Consider the following 21,772-nt stretch of genomic DNA (forward strand, 5'->3'; position numbering starts at 1 on the left):
ATTACAATTTACACTCTGTTTTGTTAGTAATCACTATAATCACCTAACTACGTGATTAGGCTTAAGGCTTTTTTTGATTGTGTTTGATATTGGTAAAGCTTTTCACTGTATGACTCATCTTCTTGTGCTACTGTTACACAACATTTGAGAATTTAACATTATCCCATCAATACCATGGTGGGAGGCCATGATTTAGTGCTCTGGCTTGTGGACGCATTGCGAGCCTATTTCAGGGAACATTTGTGATGGGAGGCACACAGTGATAATCCTTACTCTCGTGTGTCATGTGCTCCCATCCCAGACATCATGCCACATTCAGATTAGTTTAATACCAAAACAGCAGCATTAATCGGATTTGTTGGTAAATATTTTTAGCTTCATCATAACTCACCACTTGGTCCGATGTAAAGTCAATGTATCCCGGCAGAATCAGGAAGTCACTGAAGGAGAGAAGAAAGATGAGGTTAGAGCAACTCCTTACAGTACCTGTCCATCCTAACAGCTTTAAGCCTGTCTCAGCCAATCAAACATCAACGATTTAATTCATAATCTGGAACTTCCCATTCCAAAACTGAGAACTAAAACCTTAAGAAAAACACTGAATGGTTTCCGTTCGACTGATGGGGCTTCACTTTACAGTAAAGAGATTGTAAAAATAAAAAAAAATTGGATAAGTAGACATGCACCTAACACATATTTCTAGTTCAGAAACAGAAAACCAGTAAGGTATTCAAAGGAAAATGTGACTTTCTTGGGAATTATCAGAAGGTGTCATGTTACAGTACAAGTGTGTGTGTGTGGGAGAATTGTTTTGCAAAGAACTTCTTAAATGCAAGGCATGTCCATCCATGTGGCGTATGAGTGGTCACGAGGCCCATTTGGAGATGAGACCAAAAAGAGACAGGGCAGCGGGTCTAAGCATGTGACATGAGTGACTGTCAGCCATTTAACCCACTGTACTTTAATAAACAAACATCTTTGCTTTACAATGTTTGATTAATGTATGTGGATTTCTTTTCTTAGGCTCTGTAAAGTGTCTAAGTGTTCTAAAAAAAAAAAGCTCTATTTAAATAAAATGGATTATTATTTAAAAAACATTGAGTAACCTGGATTTATTTTCCCGTTTCACATCATTTTATTTCTTCCAAATATTTTTGGGATGTTGGTTAGACTAAATATGAAAATTTGAAGCGGTCCTGTTGAAGGGCTGGTAGATTTCCGCCTTGAACTGAAACACCCCCACTTAACATTTGCGCTAAAACGGTCAGTGCCTCACTGGCTGCTGGCTCTTACGTATCCAACACTGCCAACTACAAATTCACTCACTTAATGCACCATACACACTCTCACTAACTAGGGCTGCAACTAACGATTATTTTCTTTATCAATTAATCAGCTAATTATTTTCTCGATTGGTTTATCAAATGTTAGAAAAAGGTGAAAAATGTCCATCCCAGTTTCTCAAGGTCTAGGTGATGTCTTGTTTTGTCAGTCCAAAACCAAAAGATATCCAGTTTAATATGATATAAAACAGAGAAAAGCAGGAAATCTCCAAATTTGATGTACATAGCATACACATTTTACACACACACACAGTGTAGGTAGGTAGGTAAGTAGGTAGGTAGGTAAGTAGGTTGTTAGTCTCAGTTTAAGGGTATTTGTTTCCAGCTCCTCTCAGATCCTCAGGCAGGCTGTTCCAACACGTCGGTGCATAGTAGCTAAAAGCAGCATCCTCAGAAGTGTTTGTTCTGCTTTGTGGAACAGCTAAAGGAGAGGAGGATCTGAGGGGCCTTTCTTGACCATAAATTAAACGCATTTGTAATATGTGGTTGGATGCTAAACTTTTTTTTTTTTGATTTATCAATGAATTATTTGGTCTTTAAAAAAATATGAAACTGTGGCAATCACTTTGCAGAACTGTTAGATATATCAAGATATTGACGTCAAAAATTTAATCTAGGATTTTGGACATGAAAAAGTGGCAGCATCTAGTTAGTACATGGCACTACTATGTTTGCTTTGTTGTATAGAGGACTACCAAGCAGATGCTTTAAATATAGCCGGGTACACACAGACCGGCATTACAACACAGGACTGCTTAGGCCAAGACCTTTCGAACCAGCGTGTGTACAGTAGGAATGTGCCCCCTCCTGCTATAATTTAGACTACTAAGTGCTGTTGTTGTTTTTAAGACAGCTTGACTTGACTAGACTAAATCAGCAATCCTTTTTGGCTAGCAGTGTGGAGTTTAAAGGGTGAAAACAATAAACTGCCTGAAGTTTTTTGCTTTAAACTTTACCTTCAGTGATGGCCCAAACTGCCAACTGTGATCAAAGGATGTCCTTATAACTAGACAGTAGATCAACATTGTAGCTTCTGTTTCATATTATAAAGAAAATAAGTTGTGTCTTCTACCCACTGTCTCATGTTATAAATCGCATATTTTGGATTTTTTTTATATATAATTAAATTGGACTTTCAAATTTAAACCACCACTTTGGACTCTGGTGACTTCTTAAGTAAATTAGTGCTTACTTGGGACATTTAAAGGGATTTTCAACCCATTTCAAACAGGAAGTTCAGTTTACTTGCTACAAGTATGAACTTATTCAACGAGTGATATATATTGTTATAGAAATAATAATGTTTAATAAGTCATAATGTGACGAATGCTATTGCTTGCACTATGGAACATGTATCATCCAGTGTTTTTGGAGGTTGAGTCTATCCATTAAAAATGGTAGTACGTTTCTTTTAGCCATTAACAGATCAATTAATAACCGATCGATTAATTAATAACTGTCACCGGCTGTCCCCAAATAATGGCTTGCTTTGGTATCACCAGGTCCAGTTGCTGGACAACTGAGAAACATTCTGCATCAGTTAGTGAAAACACAGCAAAGGCAGGGGGGCTAGTTAGCACACAAAGCTACGTTACATTACAAAACTAGACACTGGTTCAGCGCGGTGTCTTTACTTGTAAGTGAGCCCGTCTCCTCCGTTAAACAGCTGTTGTCCCGACAGCCCATCATCGGGGATGTAACCGGTCTGCCCGCTGATCAGGTAGTCCGCCATGACGTCCAAATAAGCCCAAGCCAGTCGTTCAGTTTAAACTAGTAAGCAATTATTTTTACAAGCTCCTGCGGATACAGGACAACACACAGGCCCGGGAACAGAGACCCAGAACTTTCTTCTTTCGCCCCCCGTGTGCTGCTCTCCTTCTCGGTCAATTAACAGTCCACCCGTCGTCCTGCTCCATGCGCCTATGAGCAGCCAGGAATAGTTCTGTCCGGACTCTCTGTCAACGGCCGGGAACTGAACAAAAAAAGTCGGTATGAAACCTTTTAAAAGCTTGTGGGTGCCGTTTTAGGCCTCTACGCCAGTCAAACCTGTGTGCGGTGCTCTTTCTACAGTTCCACAGACACGTGCATTATTCCCTTCTGACAGCGTTTCCGACCCTGACGTCACGTCCGGCCGACCTACCCCCATATGTTTATCATTACAGAGAGACCAGCTTTTATTATTATACCATATGAAAGCTATTGAAAAGGTGAAGAAATTACTATTTTACAGTCATAGCTGAAGAAAAGTCAAGACAGTGCAACATACAGAGCTCAAGATCCCTGCATGCTTTGCGTCATGGTATATCGCTGCTGATAAAAAAAACAAACAAAAAAACGGGTGGAAGAAGTACTGCATTCGAAGTGTGACAATTTGAGTACCACAAGTAAATGTACTCATAATGCAGAATGGCTTCTTTTATTATAAGGTATATTATTGGATTCATTATTGGTAGGTGGAACTCATTTTAAATACTTTATACTGCTGGACAGTTCATTCTATGAAAATACGTCAGAGTTGAACAGTTCAACATTTCCCTCTGAAATGTAGCCTGGTGGAGAATAGGTATAAGGTAGCAGAAAATGGAAAGACTCAAGTAAAGTAGAAATACCTAAAAATCGTACTTAGGTACAGTATTTAAGTATATTATATACTTAGTTACTTTCCACCACTGTTAAAAAAACACAAACAAGTGTATAATGGATCATGTAACTGTCATATCAAGATGACCTAATTTAAATAGTTTGCAGTTAAAAATATATTGCATCTCCAAAAAACTATACTGTATTCTGGACTGGCATTTAGAAAGAGGTTGATGGATTTTCAGAAATGCAAAATATGTCCCACTTAATCTGAACGCATTCTATTTTACAGTGGTTTCCAAATATTCTGCAGCTCATAGAGCAGTTTTATAATGAAAAGTGCCTCCCTGTCCTGCTTTGGAATAAACACTTGAGGGTGCACTCCTTCCCATACATATGTTACTGTGTGAAGGTGAAACTGGGTCACAAACCCATAAGGTCAGGCAGAGTAGTGGATCAGTTAATACCATCTTGGCACACAATAACAGAACTATATTAGGCTGTAGCAGACACCCTATGCCCTGCAAGAAAATAGGTGCCAATCTGATGATATCAGAAGTGACCCAGTTTTCTGAAGCATGTGTCAATATGTGATTGCAGTAGTGACTTGAGAAAAATTATAAATATTTTAAATTTGTAGAATGTAATTTGCTCCGAGATACCCTAGATGCAGGGTTGGGGGGGGGGCGGGGGGGGGGGGGGACAGATCTAAAGTCCCATTGAAATCAATGAGCAGCACATTGAGTGCTGGGCAATACAATAGAAACATTTTAATAATCATAAGAAATTCTTCCCTAATCAATACATAATCACAATAAAGACTATACTTTAAAACAGTGATTGATAAAGCATGATGTATCTTTCATTTTTCCTAAGTGTGTACACTCATACCAACATTATATGAAGTTCATTAAATGACCAATGGGTCTGCCCCAGTCTATAAAAACAAGGATGCATTTATAAATCTCGGCGGCATTTTTACCTCCAAACGTTTTTAGTTTATTCTGCCAAAATCTAAGTCTCCAGGTGGTTTTGTTGTTTAGGATGTCATTTTTAAATTTAGGAGTTGAAACTCTAAAAGTGTCATATGAACCTCTTGTTAAGGGTAGCAAGAAGTATTTCCCTACATGAATCGCTAATGCATCACATTTCGTCTTGTTATTCACCATTTCAGACAAACACCCTTTTACATTTATGGAACACATCACATGTACTTGACTCCTATCAACTTAAAATGAAGTAAAATCCAAATGGTTTGATCTTCTGTTTGTATATGAGCATTTGTGTAAAATGAACACACGAGAGACAAGATCCGGTTTTAAAAACTCTCAGTAACTCTATTTCTGTATTAATGTACAACCGTTGAAAATTACAACAATTTTTTTTAATTTTTTTAAATTTTTTACGATCTATCAACAGCCATTTTCCAGAAGAAAAGTGAGCAATGTGAGCAGGAAGAAAGAAGAAAATAAAGGGCAAAATAAAGTGAGGGGATGAATATAAAGAAAGAGAAGAGAGCACAAGATGGGGAAAAGAGACAATTTAACTGTTGACGTTTATTTTCTGCAGTGGAGTGTTTGAGCATGGGTGTGTCAATGTGTACGTGGTAGGTGCGTGCAAATGCTGTGTCAATGTCGGGGGTGGGGTGGGGGGTTGCACTTAAGTTCATCTGTGGAGGTGCAAAAGTTAGATTTTTATGGAGAACGTCTGGCTCACACTGGATTGGATCTACACTAGCTGAACAAAATCAAGCAACAACATCAGTATGAGAATGTAAAGAGACAAGAATGGAAGTTAACTGTTTTACTTTGACCATGACTAGCAACTACAGTATTTGCTGGCAGTCGTAGATGTAGGTCAGGTTAGGTACCAACAAAAACTAACAAAGGAGGAGGGTGCGTTTGTGAAACACTGACAACAAAATCTATATATATATAAAAAAAGGTGTCTTTTAAACATTCATCTTATTCTTTTGTACTGTGTTTGTATAAACCTGCATCATACGTAGGAAAATACTGTCTTTTGTTCATTTCAAGGAGTATGTGGGACACTATTTTGTTCACAGTAAATACCATATACACATTTATGGAAGAAATAAAGCACCTTTACAATGAAAGGTTTCCATAATCTGCCGTTGAGAATTCTTCATTGGGCTGTGTGAAGTTGCACCAAGTCAGGGCAGGGACATACTTCACCTAGAAGTAGCACACTCTACAGCTTCTTTCATTAAACCTTCCAAAACAACGACATCATCTTTGCTGAAATCGATTTCTTATTCATTTATGTTAATTAACCTTTTGCAGCTTAAGACAGGTAACTTAAATTTAAATGTTTGAAAAAAAACATGTGGTGCATGTGGTGCATGTGGTCAGGCCAATCCAGTAAGTACTACAAGTACAACTGCCAGCAAGTGCCCCCTAGCCATTGTGGTCTATGTGAAACCACCAAATACAGATCCACAATCAGGACAGTCTCCTGAAAGAAATTGTATTCTATTTCCCACATCTTCTTTGTCTGTTTAACAAAAGCTACGGCATCATTTTACCTTTTCTCACTGATTACTATTCCAGCATTGCAGGGATAGTGTTTGAGAATAACAGCTCTGACTCTTTTCAACAAATTAACTTTACCTGCTCGTGTCAGCGTATAAAAGCTTAATCTGGCTGTAAAGTATACACACTGTTTTCAGAAAAGACCTCCAAATTGGACCTTTATGTTTAGATCTGAAAAAGCTGCAACAAGTGTAACCACGGTCAATGTAATGCTCTGGAGCCAAAACATGTAAATGAATTAAGGAAGAGTAGAGGAAGGGGAGAGACAATCGTGCCATTATGTGACTTTGCAGCATTATGGGAGTGAGAGGAGGGAACGACGGAAGAAGCGAATGAGCGAGTGTAGAGACGCAAAAGGAAGTGTCAGTATGAGACTTCACCAAGGGATGGTCATGGAGGGAAGCAAAGGCAGGAGGCAAAGAAGAAAGGAAGGACGTAAGGAGGGAGATGCTGGATGCAGTAGCGATGGAGCTTCAGGTGTCATGGAAATCCTTCAGCAGCGTGCGTCGCCTCTGCTCAGCAATATGCATCTGATTCTCCAAATCCTGTAAAAAAATAAAAAAAGAATAATAATAAAAAAAAACGAAACATTAGTTATCGTTAAAGACACTTCCAAAACAAAAAATGGACAAGTGAAAAGTCAACTGTCATTCCTCGGCTATACTTCTTTTTCAATTCTTTCCTTCTTAATTTTTTTATACTAAGAGTCTATAGCCATGTAGACAGTGGAGCTTAGAGCTACATGCTAATCACAGAATGCTTAACATGCTCTCAATAATAGCTGGTATAATATTTACCATGTTCACCATATTAGTTATGGGTGTTAGCATGCTAACATTTTCTAACTACCAGCACTATTCACAAAGTGCAGCTGAGGCTGATGGGAACGGCATTAGATTTGCAGTTCATAAACCAAGGTATTGGACAGGGAAAAAAATAAAAAAATTAAAAGCTAATTATAAATTATCTTGAGGGAGACATGAATGTCTGTACCAAATATCCATTCAATAGTTCTTACCCCTCTGTCACTGGCGCTGAGCTCCCCCTCGCCTCCCACCACTCCCTTCTCATAGGTGTCAGCCCGCTCCACCTTCCACGACAGGTTTTCGATTTCTGCTTCCAGCTGGGCCTGCTGGTACTCAAACTACAGAGAAAACAGTTAACACCATTAATTAAGTTACTACTTTATTTTGAAATTAGAGTTCTGCAATAATGAACAGGCATGGAGAGATGTTTCTCACCAGTTTCTTGCGTGGGCCGGACTCCATGTAATAGGCGTAAGGGTACGTATACTGCAGTGTGTAGCGACACTGGAAACAAATAGACAAGACACAAAGTGAGACTGTGTCAAAATTCACAAAAGGCAACTTGATAATTTATCAACGTGATCTTCCACTGATTCTACCACTGCACTGGTATCTACAAGAGACTGAATTGATAATAGTACACCTAAGACAAATGCATGTTGTATTTTAAGTCATTTGTGTCCTTCTCGTACTCTTTCTGCTTTACCCTCTCCCTCACATTACCTTTGCTTTGTTAAGTGTGCAAGTACCTTAGCCAGTAGCTCTGCAGCATTATGCAGATACTGCCAGTCAATCCAGGTTCCCAGGTTGTTCATCACTCTCTCTTGGATCTTCTCCTGGATCCTCTGGTACGTCTGAGCCTCCAACTGCAGAGACTTGTTGTGATTCTCCCACTGGTTGGGTAAAGATGAAAAAAGAAATAAAAAGAATGAAATACAGAACAAATATTCCTCCTGTAGATCTACAGCAATGCTGTATTGAAACGCCTGTGTTTATAAAATGTTCTATTTGCCAGTGTGCTGTGATATTTTTGTCCTGGGAAGGGCTTTGGCTTTCAGCTCTTAATAAATGTAATGTGTTTTAGTGCAAAATATAAATGGGGATCCAAAAAGACTCACCCTCTCAAAGTAGAACAGGTATTTCTTCAGGGCCTCTCTGGCCTGAGCCTGCTGGCTCTGGTTGACTATATCAGGGTTCTCTTTGTAGCGGCTGCACTCGTAGTATTCACTGCCGTGAGTCTTCCAGTCCCCCAGACACATCCAGCAGAAGTCTTTCAGGAGACACAAAACACACATTTATGGACTGCCCACTACATAAATTACACAGTATGTAAAGTAAGTGACACATGTGTGTATCATAGAAGCCTAAAGGGTCAGCTTCACTCTTAAGTCTACAGCCAGTCTAAACTGGTTGATATTGGCAGTTGGTAATATATTATCAATTTTTCCAGATGACTAAGCACCTTTTGGTTTAACCAAATTCCTTTTCTAAATGACTACATCTAACTAATGAAGAATGAGAAGAAAAACAACACTAACTATAGCTTCAGAAGTTACTTGGCTTTTTTACTACTTTCGGTACTCTTCTCAACTATATGCTCCTTTAAGAATGGCAGCTGCCACCATTACCCAAAAGATGAAAAAAAAAGGTTATTTTTTTATAACCAAGAGTCAACATTCACTTAGAATCTCTTGGAAGTTATCTTGTCTGATAATTACAGTGGATGGCTGCTTTTTGTGTGTTGTATCATACCACTAGGTGGATATAAGGGCCTCCCAGAACAGTGAGTTCATGCATTAATGGACTGGAGGTGTGAAACTGAGGCAAACTACTTACCGTGTTTGCACTTGGAGCATTGCTGAAATAAACAAAGACACAGGAGGAAGTAAAGTTAGTGAATCAGAAACATGACAAAATGACCAGGTAAGGCGGCATTCAGACCAGATCAGGCGCTGTGGCGAAAACGCCAGTTCTCCGATATATTACAGTAGGTAGACCATGTTATAATGTTTGGAGAAACGCAACCAGACATCATGCTGCGGTGGCCAATTCCGTAACCGGTGATCAGACAGGACGCAACTCTATGACTATTGGTGCTTTTAAAAATATATTTACACAATGAGATTTTTGATAAATAATCATCAGTAATGTGGATATAATGACTAAGTGGGTAAAGGCAAATAATAGAACAGTTACGACACTCTGGTAGGTTCACTTTACTGTAATTTAACCTTTAAAACCAGGAAAAGACAACACTTATGCTATATTATATTACGATATCCAAAATCTAAGACGATGTCTAGTTTCGTATCTCGATATATCGATATATTGCCCAGCCCCTCGCAATCCTATGAATTCTGCATAAGTCGCATTTTTAATGAATCACAACAATCAGCAGCTGAACTTTGTCATACAAAACAATTTAGTGCCTAATTTAACACAAGTGCTTTGTCATACATACAGCTTAGAAACTGTATGATAAAAGCAGCACATACCAGGTTGCATATCTGAGGAGTGATCTAACAAAGTGTCAAACTATTAAATTTGAGGACTGCGGCACTCGAATATGAATATATTTTTAGCATCTGCTGTGTACTAGGAAAGGGCGATTTTCACGACTCACTGACTCACCATGTGATTGCACCCTCCATTCTTCTCAATGCAGATATTGCACTTAGGACACTAGAAGAGAAATACACATAGAAATTAGAAGTGACCCCCAAAAGTCAACTATTCGATCTAAAGAGCCTGATTCAACTGCCAAGTTCACAGTGAAATTGTTGCAGGCGTAAAAAAAATGTGGTTATAAAATAAAGGATCCTTCTATTTGGGCTATATGGGGGTATTGAATGTCTGATTTTACATAAAGTTCCTTGCTTTCTCCCTCCAAATAAAATCAGCCATATATCATAGCCCATTTTGTAACACATTCATTAATCAGAGCACTCACATAAGAGTGTAGTGAGCAGAGCGCTAAGTATGCTTTACATTTATGAACAATTACCTGTCAAAATTATTAGGGGGAGGAGCTTAGAAACAGCTGTTTGCAGCTTGCAGCTCTTTTGTCTGTGTGGAAAAAATGCAAGACTATGTTGCAAATGAACATGACCTGACCTATCAAATTTGACAATGTAAATTCTTCTTCCTGGACACCTCTTATACAAATATGATCAAATTAGAGTATGTGACAGGTTGCAGCACTGTATTACAGACAAGTAATATACCAGTTTTCAAACTGTGTCAACCCTGATAGTTAGTGTCCATCCAAAATATAGTATATGTGCAAGTATGTTGACACACCAGTGCTTGTGTATGTGCATGACTATATGCGCATGTTAATTATTCATCATACATCTTTAGTGTGTGCGCTGATGTAGTTAGCCGTCTCAGAATCATCTGCACATTTGGTCAGCCATTTTCGGATTGTTGCACAATCTGTGGGTGCATGGTACATCTGACGGCATTTAAAACTGAGAAAGAGAAAAACAGAATACAGCAGTCAGGACAAATTCTGGAATCCTAATGTTTTAAAGGTCAATTACAGATCTTAAATAAATAAGGGGACTTTGTGTTTACATGTTTTCCTTATTTTTAATCTTATACTTGCACTTCAGTCAAGAATGTTTTAAAAGATCCTTCTAGGCCTTGGTTGGATAGGACAGCGTCCACCCACACACCCACACACACACACCCACACACACACGAGTGAGAGAGGTGCAGCAAAGGGCTGCAGGTGGCCACTGCTTCGAGGACTGAGCCTCTGTACATGAGCGCGTGCTCTACCAGATGAGCTACCCAGGCACCCCAAAAGGTTTTTAAAAAGGAAATTCCAAAGAACTGTAACTACTTATAACAAAGATTCAGAGTCAATGAGATAAATTTATACAACCATGTTTTAAAGCCAACCCTATTTTTAAACAAGCAGGCATTAATAAACTGATCATAGTCAAGCAATAGTAAAACATATTAATACTGTAAATTTTTTGAAATAGTTACTGTCTGCGTGCTATTTTTGTGTGTGCATCCTACCAGAAGACTTCACTGCAGCGGCTACACTGCACCCTGCGTGCCCGGGGCTCCTGCACCTTAATGACAATGGGACAGTCTGCACCTGGACACAACTGTAACTGAAAATGACTCTGCGGAGAGGGAGAGAGAGAGAGAGAGAGAGAGAGAGAGAGAGAGAGAGAGAGAGAGAAGAAAGTAACACAAAGAGTGTCAAAGTTAACAGATGCATCATGACAATGGTGATCATGATAATTGCCAATCCCTGGATAAAACCTGCTGGAAGGTGCCTTAGAATAACCACAGCAGTGCGGTGAGTCTTTTAAGAGTTGATTTGCCCACAAAATTTGTTGGGTAGACTGATGAAAACTGGAAATAGTATTCTGTGGATCATCCCAAATATCAGCGATATTGTTTCTGGAAAGAGGTGCTTTTAATTTTTCCAATATTATTAGCACCACAAAATTTCCATTCACCTCAACTGTAGGCAGAAAGCTCAGACACAGGTTCTCTCAAAACCTTGGCTAAAAAAAACAAAACAAAAAACGGGAAAATTATTTTCTTCGCGATTTGATTAAATGATCCTTACAGAACATGCAAATGTATAATTAGAGATATAATTTCCATAACTACATTTAGAGAGGATTCAGATTTAATGCTGCAGGGTGCACCAGTGTGTTGAAAGCCTGGCGGCTTAAGGAGTTTCTCTCCTTCACACATGCCTCTGATGTCTCATTTGCTGCACGTGCAGAACTTGACGCAGCATCTAAGCAAACAGATTTAGCACACAGAGACACACCTCAACATAGTCTCTGAAGAGGTAGCGTCTGTATTTGTCCTTCAGCTCCTCTCCTGGCAGCAGTGGCAGGACAAAGTCTTCTGGCATCTGCAGGGAACAGTCCTGAGCCATACACGAGATACCTACCCACACACACACCAAAGAGTCCTGAATCACTAACTTGGGATAGTAAGAGAGCCAACATGTACACACTGCCCTACAAAGGCTGCAGCTGCTGTTTGTGTGATTCTTTACTAATGCCGCAATAAACTACAACCATCATTTTAACTTTGTTTGTGACTAAAAAAAGTTCCTTCAGTTGTGTTTGATTTAAGCAGGCTGGTTTCGTGTTACAGTGACCCAGATACTGGATCGGGGTCATCTTTCATCTTAAACGTGTCCTTCGTACAGCTGATAAACACATATCAAGGTCAGATAGACTCTCGATAGAGAAACACATTAACGGTTACGTGGACTGACTTTAGCAGAGAGAATGTTAGAAAGTAGCACAGGTACACACATTGGGTTACTATATTCAAATATACACATACAAATGCACGTGTGCTCCCACACACTCACAACTTAAGAACAGGGAGTCTGGTAAATTGTACGCGCTTCACCACACAAATACATCATATTGTACAAAATATAACTGATCTGTGTACACACCCACACTTCCATCTGGTGTCCTGCTTACACAAGCATACTACTCTCTCTCAGACACACTAATAATCATAGTTAGCAGTATGCCACACACACACAAAATTAACTAATTTACTTTTCTCAGATCTAATTGTAGTTGGCCCCCAGTGGACTTTAGCAAGTTTTGTCATTAAGCTTTTTAAGTGTTGTTATTTATTCATCCATCTATCATCTGCAGTAGCTTTTTCATCGTTTGAGACACAGATATGGTAGTAATAATAATAACAATAATCCAAAATGATGTGAAATGACATTTGTTTTTATAAAAAACCTATTTTAGACAGTCTATGTTTAAAACTCACAGAAGAAAGTAGCAGCGTTTGTGATGCAGTCAGCTTGTAAAATTAAACGAGAAAGTCATAAAAAAAAAAAAAAATCCTGAACAGGGTGAATGGAGATTGCGATTTTCGTGCAGGGCTAGTGGTTTGCCATTAAAAGGTGTATCATTAAAAAGGGACAGATTAAACTAATCTTGTTGAAACAAATACCAGACTTCAAGCCATGCTCGTCTGGTAGAAAAGCCTAGACTAAAATATTCAAATATCAATATAAAAAAAATCAAAAAGGACCAGAGGCTGAAACTGTGATCAAACCATGAGTGGATAAACACACCAACACATATACAAGGACATACAGTCACACATGAACAGGCACTTAGGAGCGCACATCAAACAAAGTGTGACTCACCCACTCTAATACCAGCTTTGATGACTACACAGACACAGACACACACAGACACACACACACACACACACAAACACTCACCCACTCCAATGCCATCTTTGACCAGGACAGTGCAGTGCTGCTCCCAGCATGATTTGCAGAAGGAGTGCTGGCAGGGCAGTGCCAGCAGGGAGTCTCTCCGTACGACCTGTAGACACACACCACACTGGAGGGACTGAGGGACCTGAAACACAGAAATCACGAACATGTCGACAAACACAATCTGCACTGGAGACCTACATACAAAACCTTGAAATGCTGAAAAATATAAATAAACCAGCACAGATTTGTTTGATAAAAATAGGTAGTGCGGCTGATGTGGATTTCACTATAACCATAAGTAGTATATAATCAGAAATTACGGCATACTCACACTTGGCCCAGTTTAACCACGCCCAAGCAGATTTAACCCCAAAGTCCGGTTTGTTTGACTAGAGTGATCACGCTAGGCACGCTTCAAAGAGGTGGGCCAGAGCACGGTTTGGTTGGACTCGGTCAACCGTACGCATCAGTGTGATCGCTAACGTGCCCCGGTCTGGTTCTTACCTTACAGATGAATGGGAACTGCAGTCGGCTATGTACAGACATAAGCGTGCTCTGGCCCTGACTGTTTTATTTCAGTGTGAGTGCAGGCCAGCAGGGAGGGTCACAAGTGTTGTTTTTAATTATTAAATCAACAGATTGCTTAGTATTTATAAAATATAATAATAATAAAAAAATGCTATATTGCCATCTCATGTTACCACAGTGATGTTTTCAAAATGTCACATCCTCCAATTTAAGAAGCTGTAACTCAGAAGTGTTTGGGACTTTATCCTAATAAATTATTTAAATGGTTAGTCTATGTCCGAAATGTCCCTATTTTCTTTTGCCAAACAACTAACCAATTCATTAACTGAATCAAACTGCTGCATGTTTGAAACCAGATGACAATTTGTCCTTAAAGTTAATTTGCTGTGAATGCGGTAAATTAGTGGCTACAAGAAACTGCATTGATTCCAAGTTCAAACTACTCTTTTTACACACAGTGAACAATTTTTGTAAAAAGGGTTTTATTTCTTGCACCTTGCACATTTCTCTGCACCAAAGTTTACCAATACACACATAGGGCTTGAAAGATTTTACTCAAGGTAATGTTCACACAAAGCAAAGACGAATGCTTCTAGAACAAATCAACAGCGTTCAAGTATTCATAGCGTGGTCACAAGATATGAATGTTATTAAAATATTAAATGGAACAAAAAGGTATGAACAAAGCATGTAAACAGTATTTGTGTGTATAAGCCCTCATTTATAGCCTGTTAATTACCGTAACTGATCGGCAGGTGCTGCTAGGCTGGACCAGAGCATCCGACAACAGCAGAGACAAGTTGGACTTATATCTGTGGGGAACATGGAGAAAACCAAGAGTTATTCAAGGATGAGAAACAAAAATATATAATGCAATGCAAAGAAGTGAGAGGTACAGACAGAAATCATAGAAAGATAATAAGGAAAAGAGACAAGAAAGTGAGGAAAAGAAGGTACAGGAGAAAAGTTAAAGATGACAAAATTACGAGAATAAAAATTATGGAGGAAAAAAAGAAGTAGTAGAAGGGCATACCTGTCTAGTATTTGTGAAACCTGCCAGTGCAAATGCACCAGGATCAGTTTTGCTACCGCTGGTAAAACCTGAGAGAAAAAGGGACACATGAGTGACTAGGCTGTCTTGACAGTCAGCTATATCCCCAATTTTTTATTTTATTTATTTATTTATATTTATATATATATATATATATATATATATATATATATATATATATATATGTATGGCTCATATTAGTCATCAGTCAACGATTAAAATCCAGTCAAATGAGAAAAAAAACTGAGAAGTGCTCCATTCGTTCACCTACTGCCATCAAGAAACACACCTGCTCCTCTGGGAGCTGCTCAGTTCTAACAGAAGACTGTTGTGCTGTGCTGCTCACAGGTGGGAATATATATAACTACGTACAAGTGTGAAGTAAGTTACTGCAAAACAGCATGCAGACTGAATAAAAAGACTACTCATAGGTCCTTTTCACAGCAAACATTTTGACTTGTCATAGCAGGAAAAGTACAGTGTTACTGATAGCCTTAATGATATCTCTGCTCTATACATGTGTCCTATGGCAGTGTGACAGTGAGCCAGCATGCACAATACAGCAGCCTGAAACTAATGCAGTTAAAATGAATTCAGCCATCAATAATTTGATTGTTTACACCTTTACTTTTCCTACAGTGACAAGTCAAAATGTCATCTTTGAAAAGGGCCTATTGTGTAGCAGGAAAGGCAAAGTTTAGAACGGTAGAACCTAATTATCCCTGTTACGTCTCCTTCAGCCTTTCGGAATGCATTAATATTAATGTGGGCACTCAGAACAACGTAAATCGTCAGACTTTAAAGATTATAATTTGCCTGTTGTGAGAGGATACTCACTCAACGGTTTCAGGCTGATTGTTTTAATAGAAAGATAACCTTAACAAATTAACAGCTATGCAGAAAATAATTTAATGAAGCAAATAAAACATTTCCATTTTTCGTTGTACATCTAAGAGTGGTCTTGTGGTACTTTGGAAACTCATACTTCTATGAGTTTATGATACAAAATTTATTGCAGACCCTAGACAGTGACCTTGACACACACACACCCCCTCCCCCACACAAGATATTTAGTTAAAACTGCTGCCTCAAGAATGACTAACATTTTTTGGACTACATCCAGACTAAAGTGACTAGACTTGAAAACGTTTTATTCTCTTGTCTTGTTCTCCCGTCCATGCTAAAATGGCATTTGCTTTTCGGAAACACTGGAATCAGCAAATCCAAAAGTTGTCATTCTACTGTGGACAAACAGTAATCTTTACCATAACAATAGTGTATGCCCTCAGACACAATTGCGTACAAACTTAGTGTTGCTTTCTACTTCTTTTGTGATCACTTATTTAAATGACATTGTATTATCGGAGTGTCAATTACCATTTTATTTCAATTAATGAGCTTTGATATTTAATTCTCGCGCAATCCTCTTATGACTGAAGCAGAAAAATATGTCCATGAGATTGATAACAAATAAAACATGTGTTTGTCTTAACACAGTAGCCCTAATCATGGATAGTTGGAGCATGGTTTAGCCTGCCAAGACCAATAAGAATAACCAGGCTGTCTGTTCTATCTTTTGCGCCATTTTCTTAAGTAGAAATTACATCTACATGGTTCTTATTACTGTTTTGTACAAAACACAGCCAATAGTATTATTTTCCTTTGAAATGCTTTACTCATGGTAAAGTGTATGGTGGCCTGTGAGGATAAAGTCTGAAAGCTATGTCTGTGTGAAAGGTTATGAACATTTTTGCTTTATCAGATCTTGCTTTTGCAAAGGCAACAATGAAAACATTTGATTTCATTCTCAGGATTATGACAGTGCAGCCACACATGACCCAGTAACAGACACAAGCTCACCTTCAGTGCAGCAGCCACAGTGTTAACCTCCTCTATCAACACCCTCTGACTCTCTTTGTAGGTCAGACAAGTGAAAAGGTACTCCTCTGGGTCAAAGGAGTCCGCGCCCTGTTGCTCAACATCGCTGGCCACGCCCTCATAGTAGGCTTCAATGTCACCCTGATCCTCCTCTTCTCCCCCATCGTCCTCTTCTTCAGAGTTCACTCCAAATTCTTCCTCATTGCTGTCCGACGCCTGGCTGTTCATGTCCACAGACATCCAATCGATTGAATCAACCACCCGCACAGGTAGACGGCTCGCCTACCTGTCGGATCCAGCTCCCTTTTCCCCCCGCACCTCTTTCCACCTGCTTGTGTCACTGTTCAGAGACACCCTGTCTTCCCGACTGCCTGAGGCGCATAGAGAGCGCGCTCAGCAGCAGCGGAAGAAACAGAAGAAGTCACACTCTCCGTCACTCATTTGGAAAGCACACAAGTTTATCTGAGGAGAAAAGAAAAGACTGAATGGGAGAGTAGAAAAGGAATTAATAAATAAGTGAAGTAATACAGGAAAAGTACTACACTACAGGAAAAGTGTGTAATAATTGATTCTCAGATGCATTGTGATTCTCTCTAGAATGATTTGATGCTTGATTCTGATAAGTTAATAATCGATTATTAAAAAATTTAAAATGTACTGTCTCCAGTGTACAAATGTACAAATCAGAAAACATAGTGACTGAAAGAGGATGGGATAATGGACAACAAAGAGTTTAGGCAAGAGTACAGTAAAAAAACAAAAAATATGGCCAAAAGAAGAAGAAAAAAAAGTTTTGTATATACACATGATCTACTTTATAACATTAGATCTGACCACCTCATGCTCCATGTTCTAAGAAGCCAATTATCCACTTTTAAACATGACTGAGCCTCTGACATGGAAGATTACTGTGCGAGGTGACTTTCACAAGTAGGTTTAAGGCTTAAGCATGGAATGACTACAAAATAAAAACCTCAGTAGACAAAACATTTCATTGAAACTTGTGTGACAAATACTGTTTACGCAAAAATCTTAAACTCAGATTTATATGTATATTTTTGAAATCACGCATAGAAAATGTACATAAAAGAATTGTGTGAGGTTGTGAATCGTGAGGTGCCCAGAGATTCCTACCCCTAGGCCCTACTTCTGCTCCTCCTGTCTGCCTTTAGGTTTGGATTAAACTTCACAAACACAGGATTTTTCATCAGCTCTTGCCCATATTTCATGTATTTTTCAATCCTACTACACTGTAGATCTGATAAAACAAGTGTGAGACACAAGGCATGGGTTAAGGCTTAAAACACGGTTTAGAGGATTAGCTGACGATGCTTTAGCCGTAGGAATGAGGGAAACCTACAATCCATAACTGTACTTAACTTGGTGACAAACCGTAAAGTAAGATTGGACACATAATAGGACAACAAAGTATGTCTCAACAGGAATTAAGACCAACTTCAACCCCCAAGAACAAAGCAGTTATGCATGACTGGCATAATATAAATGAGGGCACGGAGAAGGCAAAAAAAACTTTTTACGTGTCTTTTGTCTATAAATCTAATGATTTGGGGGATCTTTCTATTGATGGACATTTACACAGATTTCTTCTACAATGGCTTTCAAAATACTGTCACTTAAAAAACTCAGTACGGAACATCACCTTTACATACAGATTGTTAGTTAATGCCTTGTTTTACCCCAACATCACCCAGCTCTTTGCCAAAGCAATACAATTCCTTTGAATGTAGAACTGCATTGTAGAAATCCCATTCCCTAGCATTGCTGAGCCAGATTGTATGTCCTTGTCAGAATGGGGGTTCCCTTTCCGCGCAGTTTATCACTATCCTATTGTGGTTTTTTAAATATGGATAGGTAGCTTTTTGGGTAGTGTTTTTTCTTGTTACCCAAACGTGTAACATAGTCTATAACTAAAGGGGGTGTACTCTGAAGATGATACAAACTCTGGTCGCAGAGGCCGAAAGTAGGCTTGTTTCTACATGTGATCTATATGCACTATGGTAAAAAACATTGGATCAAAGTTGTTTGCTTGGACCGGGGTTCAAATGTGACTTCGGAAATATCCACCTGAATTAAAAAAAAACACGGTTAGACGGGAAAGCCTGCTGCCAGCTGGCCCCGGTGCCAGCCCAGCGACTGACTAATGCTTGCATTCCGTCCGGTCCAGGCTAAAAATAGGCAGCCGACTGGATGACACACATCTTGCCAGGCTAACGTTATTGTATCACGGCGACTCAGCACAGGTTTGATAACACGGCTTGGGGGATGGGAAGTAAGATGTTAGTGGAAGGATTAGGCAACATAAAAAACGGCGTGGTTCTGCTCGTGCAGAAATTAAAAACGGCAGTAAAGTCCAATCCAAAGAACGGCTGACCAGTTTACTGTTAGTCGGATTAGCTTCCTGGCTAGCGTGCTGGAAGCTAGCTATATTCAGTGGCAAAATAACGGCATGCCAAAACCCACGAGTTTGGCGAGTTCAATTGTTGGGTACTTTTAGAGCAGACTAGCAAAATCCTTTAAGAAAAAAGTTATTTTTGTTCTCCAACAATATTTTATAACACAAGAAAGGCTAGCCCGGTTAGCCACCCCCATCGTTGTCTTCCACTGTGCCGCCGCCTCTCACCCACTTTACTCCGGGGATTGAGATGTAAACAAGGCCCTCGAGCGCGGAAGTAAACAGGCACATTTATACAACTGCTGCATTGACTTCCATTGGTTAAAGTCGGTGGTATTTACCTCTTAGAGAAGCGTCGGCTCTGCCAGCGTTAACAACCAGGAGTGTTTTTTTGTGTGGGGAAATCCACAGAGCGATACACACCGTCCGCTTGGCTGTTAGACGGAAGATCGACAGTTAGAGGGTACTTATCAATGACGTCATTTCCGCGTTTATCGTGCCAGTCTTGTCTTGTATGGCATGCAGCCGTTTCAACTCATGCAATACTGTTCATTACTACTTAAGCAATATTACAAGAATTGAGCAACATCTTACAAACAGACATCCATATATTACAGGAGTTTCAGGGTTTCATTTAATATGCATTTCAACAACCAGGATTTATCTTTAGTTGGTTGCAGGATTTCAGATTTGTGTTTAGGCTCTGGTAAACATCTCAGTCATGCATCAAGATGTAATAAAGGGAATGTTTCCACATCAATACACAAATCCTCATTAATCAAATTAAATTACCTCACATGGGTTAGTGTAAATTTCTTATAGAAAACATTCATATAGCAACTTAAACATGTATCTGAACATTCTGAAGTGTAGACATATCAAAAATGTGCAGGTCTAAAACCACTTGTTACTTTCCTTGCTTGTACGTGGCACATGTTGGACTGAACGTTCTGCAACTGGGTAGAAAAACTGCACTCAAAGTTTAACAGCTCTGAAGGTATTAGGACCGGTGGCTTTAGAAACAATGCAATGCCCTCTGCTGTGCTTCTCGACAGAGGGTTCCCCGGGTTAATGCGCTTGTAATTGGTCTTGAGGAAGATACATCAAAATCTAATACAGTTGAGTCTAGTACATTACTGATGCAAAATTACACTCACATTACTTCTTTATTTAGTATACAATGTGATTTTTGTGAATTTTCAATGTAATTATTGTGCAAATTTATGGACAAATATTTAAAACTTGTCGGAAATCAATTAGAATTTATGTAGCAATAATTACATTTTTAGTCTCATGTCCATTGTAATTAGTCAATATTTGTTTCAATATTAGACTTGATTATTTAAAGTTAACTGTTTTGTTTTTTTAAATAATACTGTATATACATGTAACAAAAGCTAAAATGGATAACAAAATGTATTACTACAGTATTCATTTGGGTTGTTTGCTTTTAACTGATATTTCAACATTTCTTAGAAAAATACTTTTCATACAAAAACTGCTTACAACTTTAAATACTGGCATCATCTGTTGTGTACAAACACGTAAAAGTGACAAAAGATATGAGTAAGAGGCTGAATGTGAGGGCTGATAGAGAATACAGCAAGAACGAGTGAACCTCCAGGGGATGTAGCATCCTAACAAGAGAGAAAAAAGGAAGTATTTGTGAAAAATCATGACTAAGGAATCATTCAACAACTTCTTAACTAGTTTTAGTTTAAACCTCAATGGAAGGGTTGCATGGTCTTTGTGTGCATCTGTCTGTCAGATAAGTGGATGCTACAACCTAAAAACAGTGACTTCCACTTAAATGCACAGTAGCAGGGCTACAAAAACATGGCGGTTTGTGCCAGTTCCTGAAAACGTGATAACCAGGAGGTACAAGTTTCACGCAATATTAACAATATATGTTTCTGTTTTCATTGTGTCAGCTTACATAGTGTACAGTCCAGCCAGGAACAATGGCTGTGGCCCAGTTGGTTGTCACGTGGTGGCAACATTAGGGAAACATGCTTATATGGAATGAGATGAAAACAGTAGCAGGAAGTGGAGCCACTCCAAAAAATGTTAATTTTTCTGCATTGTTTGTAGTGTTGTTGGTACATGGGATATTGTGTTTAATTGCTACCCAAGACATTAATTAAAGTTGGCATTAGCTGTATATGCCATTTTGTGGACTGAACTGAAATGGTAACCATGCCCACCGGGCTCAAACTAGCACATCAGGTTTTGGAGCACACCCACTGAATACTTGCAAGAGGGCTGAGTGTATCATGTTAAGGACATTTTCCTGTCCCTCCTTTGATGTTGTTTGTTTTCTCTGAGGCAACCTGATAACACTTTTCTGCACAAAAGCACATTGTCAAGTTCA

At 39.0% G+C, this 21,772-nt stretch overlaps 2 protein-coding genes across 4 annotated transcripts in view; both read right to left on the minus strand.

Moving 5' to 3' along the window:
- The window catches only part of impdh2 (IMP (inosine 5'-monophosphate) dehydrogenase 2), a 23,107-nt gene extending 19,644 nt beyond the window's left edge, over positions 1-3,463 (minus strand). The window contains exons 1-2 of one of the 2 annotated variants that reach the window (XM_032520965.1): positions 2,978-3,463; positions 392-440 (exon numbers count right to left, since the gene is read on the minus strand). In XM_032520965.1, coding sequence (XP_032376856.1) covers positions 392-440; positions 2,978-3,075 — 147 coding nt within the window. In that variant the 5' untranslated portion in view covers positions 3,076-3,463. The remainder of the gene's footprint in view (positions 1-391; positions 441-2,977) is intronic. The other variant, XM_032520966.1, reaches the window with a different exon arrangement.
- Positions 3,464-5,234: 1,771 nt separating this feature from the next.
- arih2 (ariadne homolog 2 (Drosophila)) lies at positions 5,235-19,917 on the minus strand. 2 transcript variants are annotated; one of them, XM_032520968.1, is made up of 15 exons: positions 19,743-19,917; positions 16,971-17,450; positions 15,093-15,160; positions 14,799-14,871; positions 13,532-13,673; positions 12,086-12,207; positions 11,311-11,420; positions 10,634-10,751; positions 9,913-9,963; positions 9,118-9,139; positions 8,400-8,551; positions 8,031-8,174; positions 7,717-7,785; positions 7,494-7,619; positions 5,235-7,020 (listed from the first exon to the last, which is right to left on the minus strand). In XM_032520968.1, the coding sequence occupies exons 2-15, from the start codon at positions 17,226-17,228 to the stop codon at positions 6,949-6,951; spliced, it is 1,527 nt and encodes a 508-aa protein (XP_032376859.1). In that variant the 5' UTR covers positions 17,229-17,450; positions 19,743-19,917; the 3' UTR covers positions 5,235-6,948. The 2 variants fall into 2 exon arrangements, with proteins under 2 accessions (XP_032376859.1, XP_032376858.1); XM_032520967.1 differs by having other exon boundaries at positions 16,971-17,469; positions 19,743-19,874.
- Between the last annotated feature and the right edge of the window lie 1,855 nt (positions 19,918-21,772).

This window comes from Etheostoma spectabile, chromosome 7 (genome assembly GCF_008692095.1).
Source record: "Etheostoma spectabile isolate EspeVRDwgs_2016 chromosome 7, UIUC_Espe_1.0, whole genome shotgun sequence".
Lineage (NCBI taxonomy): Eukaryota > Metazoa > Chordata > Actinopteri > Perciformes > Percidae > Etheostoma > Etheostoma spectabile.

What these genes read in the sequence shown, in the direction of transcription:
- arih2 (XM_032520968.1), bottom strand. Translation starts at nt 17,228, where the DNA reads ATGTCTGTGGACATGAACAGCCAGGCGTCGGACAGCAATGAGGAAGAA. An exon ending in CTGTGGCTGCTGCACTGAAG is followed by an intron (nt 15,161 to 16,970) that starts GTGAGCTTGTGT and finishes TTTTTCTCTCAG; the next exon opens with GTTTTACCAGCGGTAGCAAA. An exon ending in TCAGCGCCAGTGACAGAGGG is followed by an intron (nt 7,021 to 7,493) that starts GTAAGAACTATT and finishes ATTTTTTTACAG; the next exon opens with GATTTGGAGAATCAGATGCA.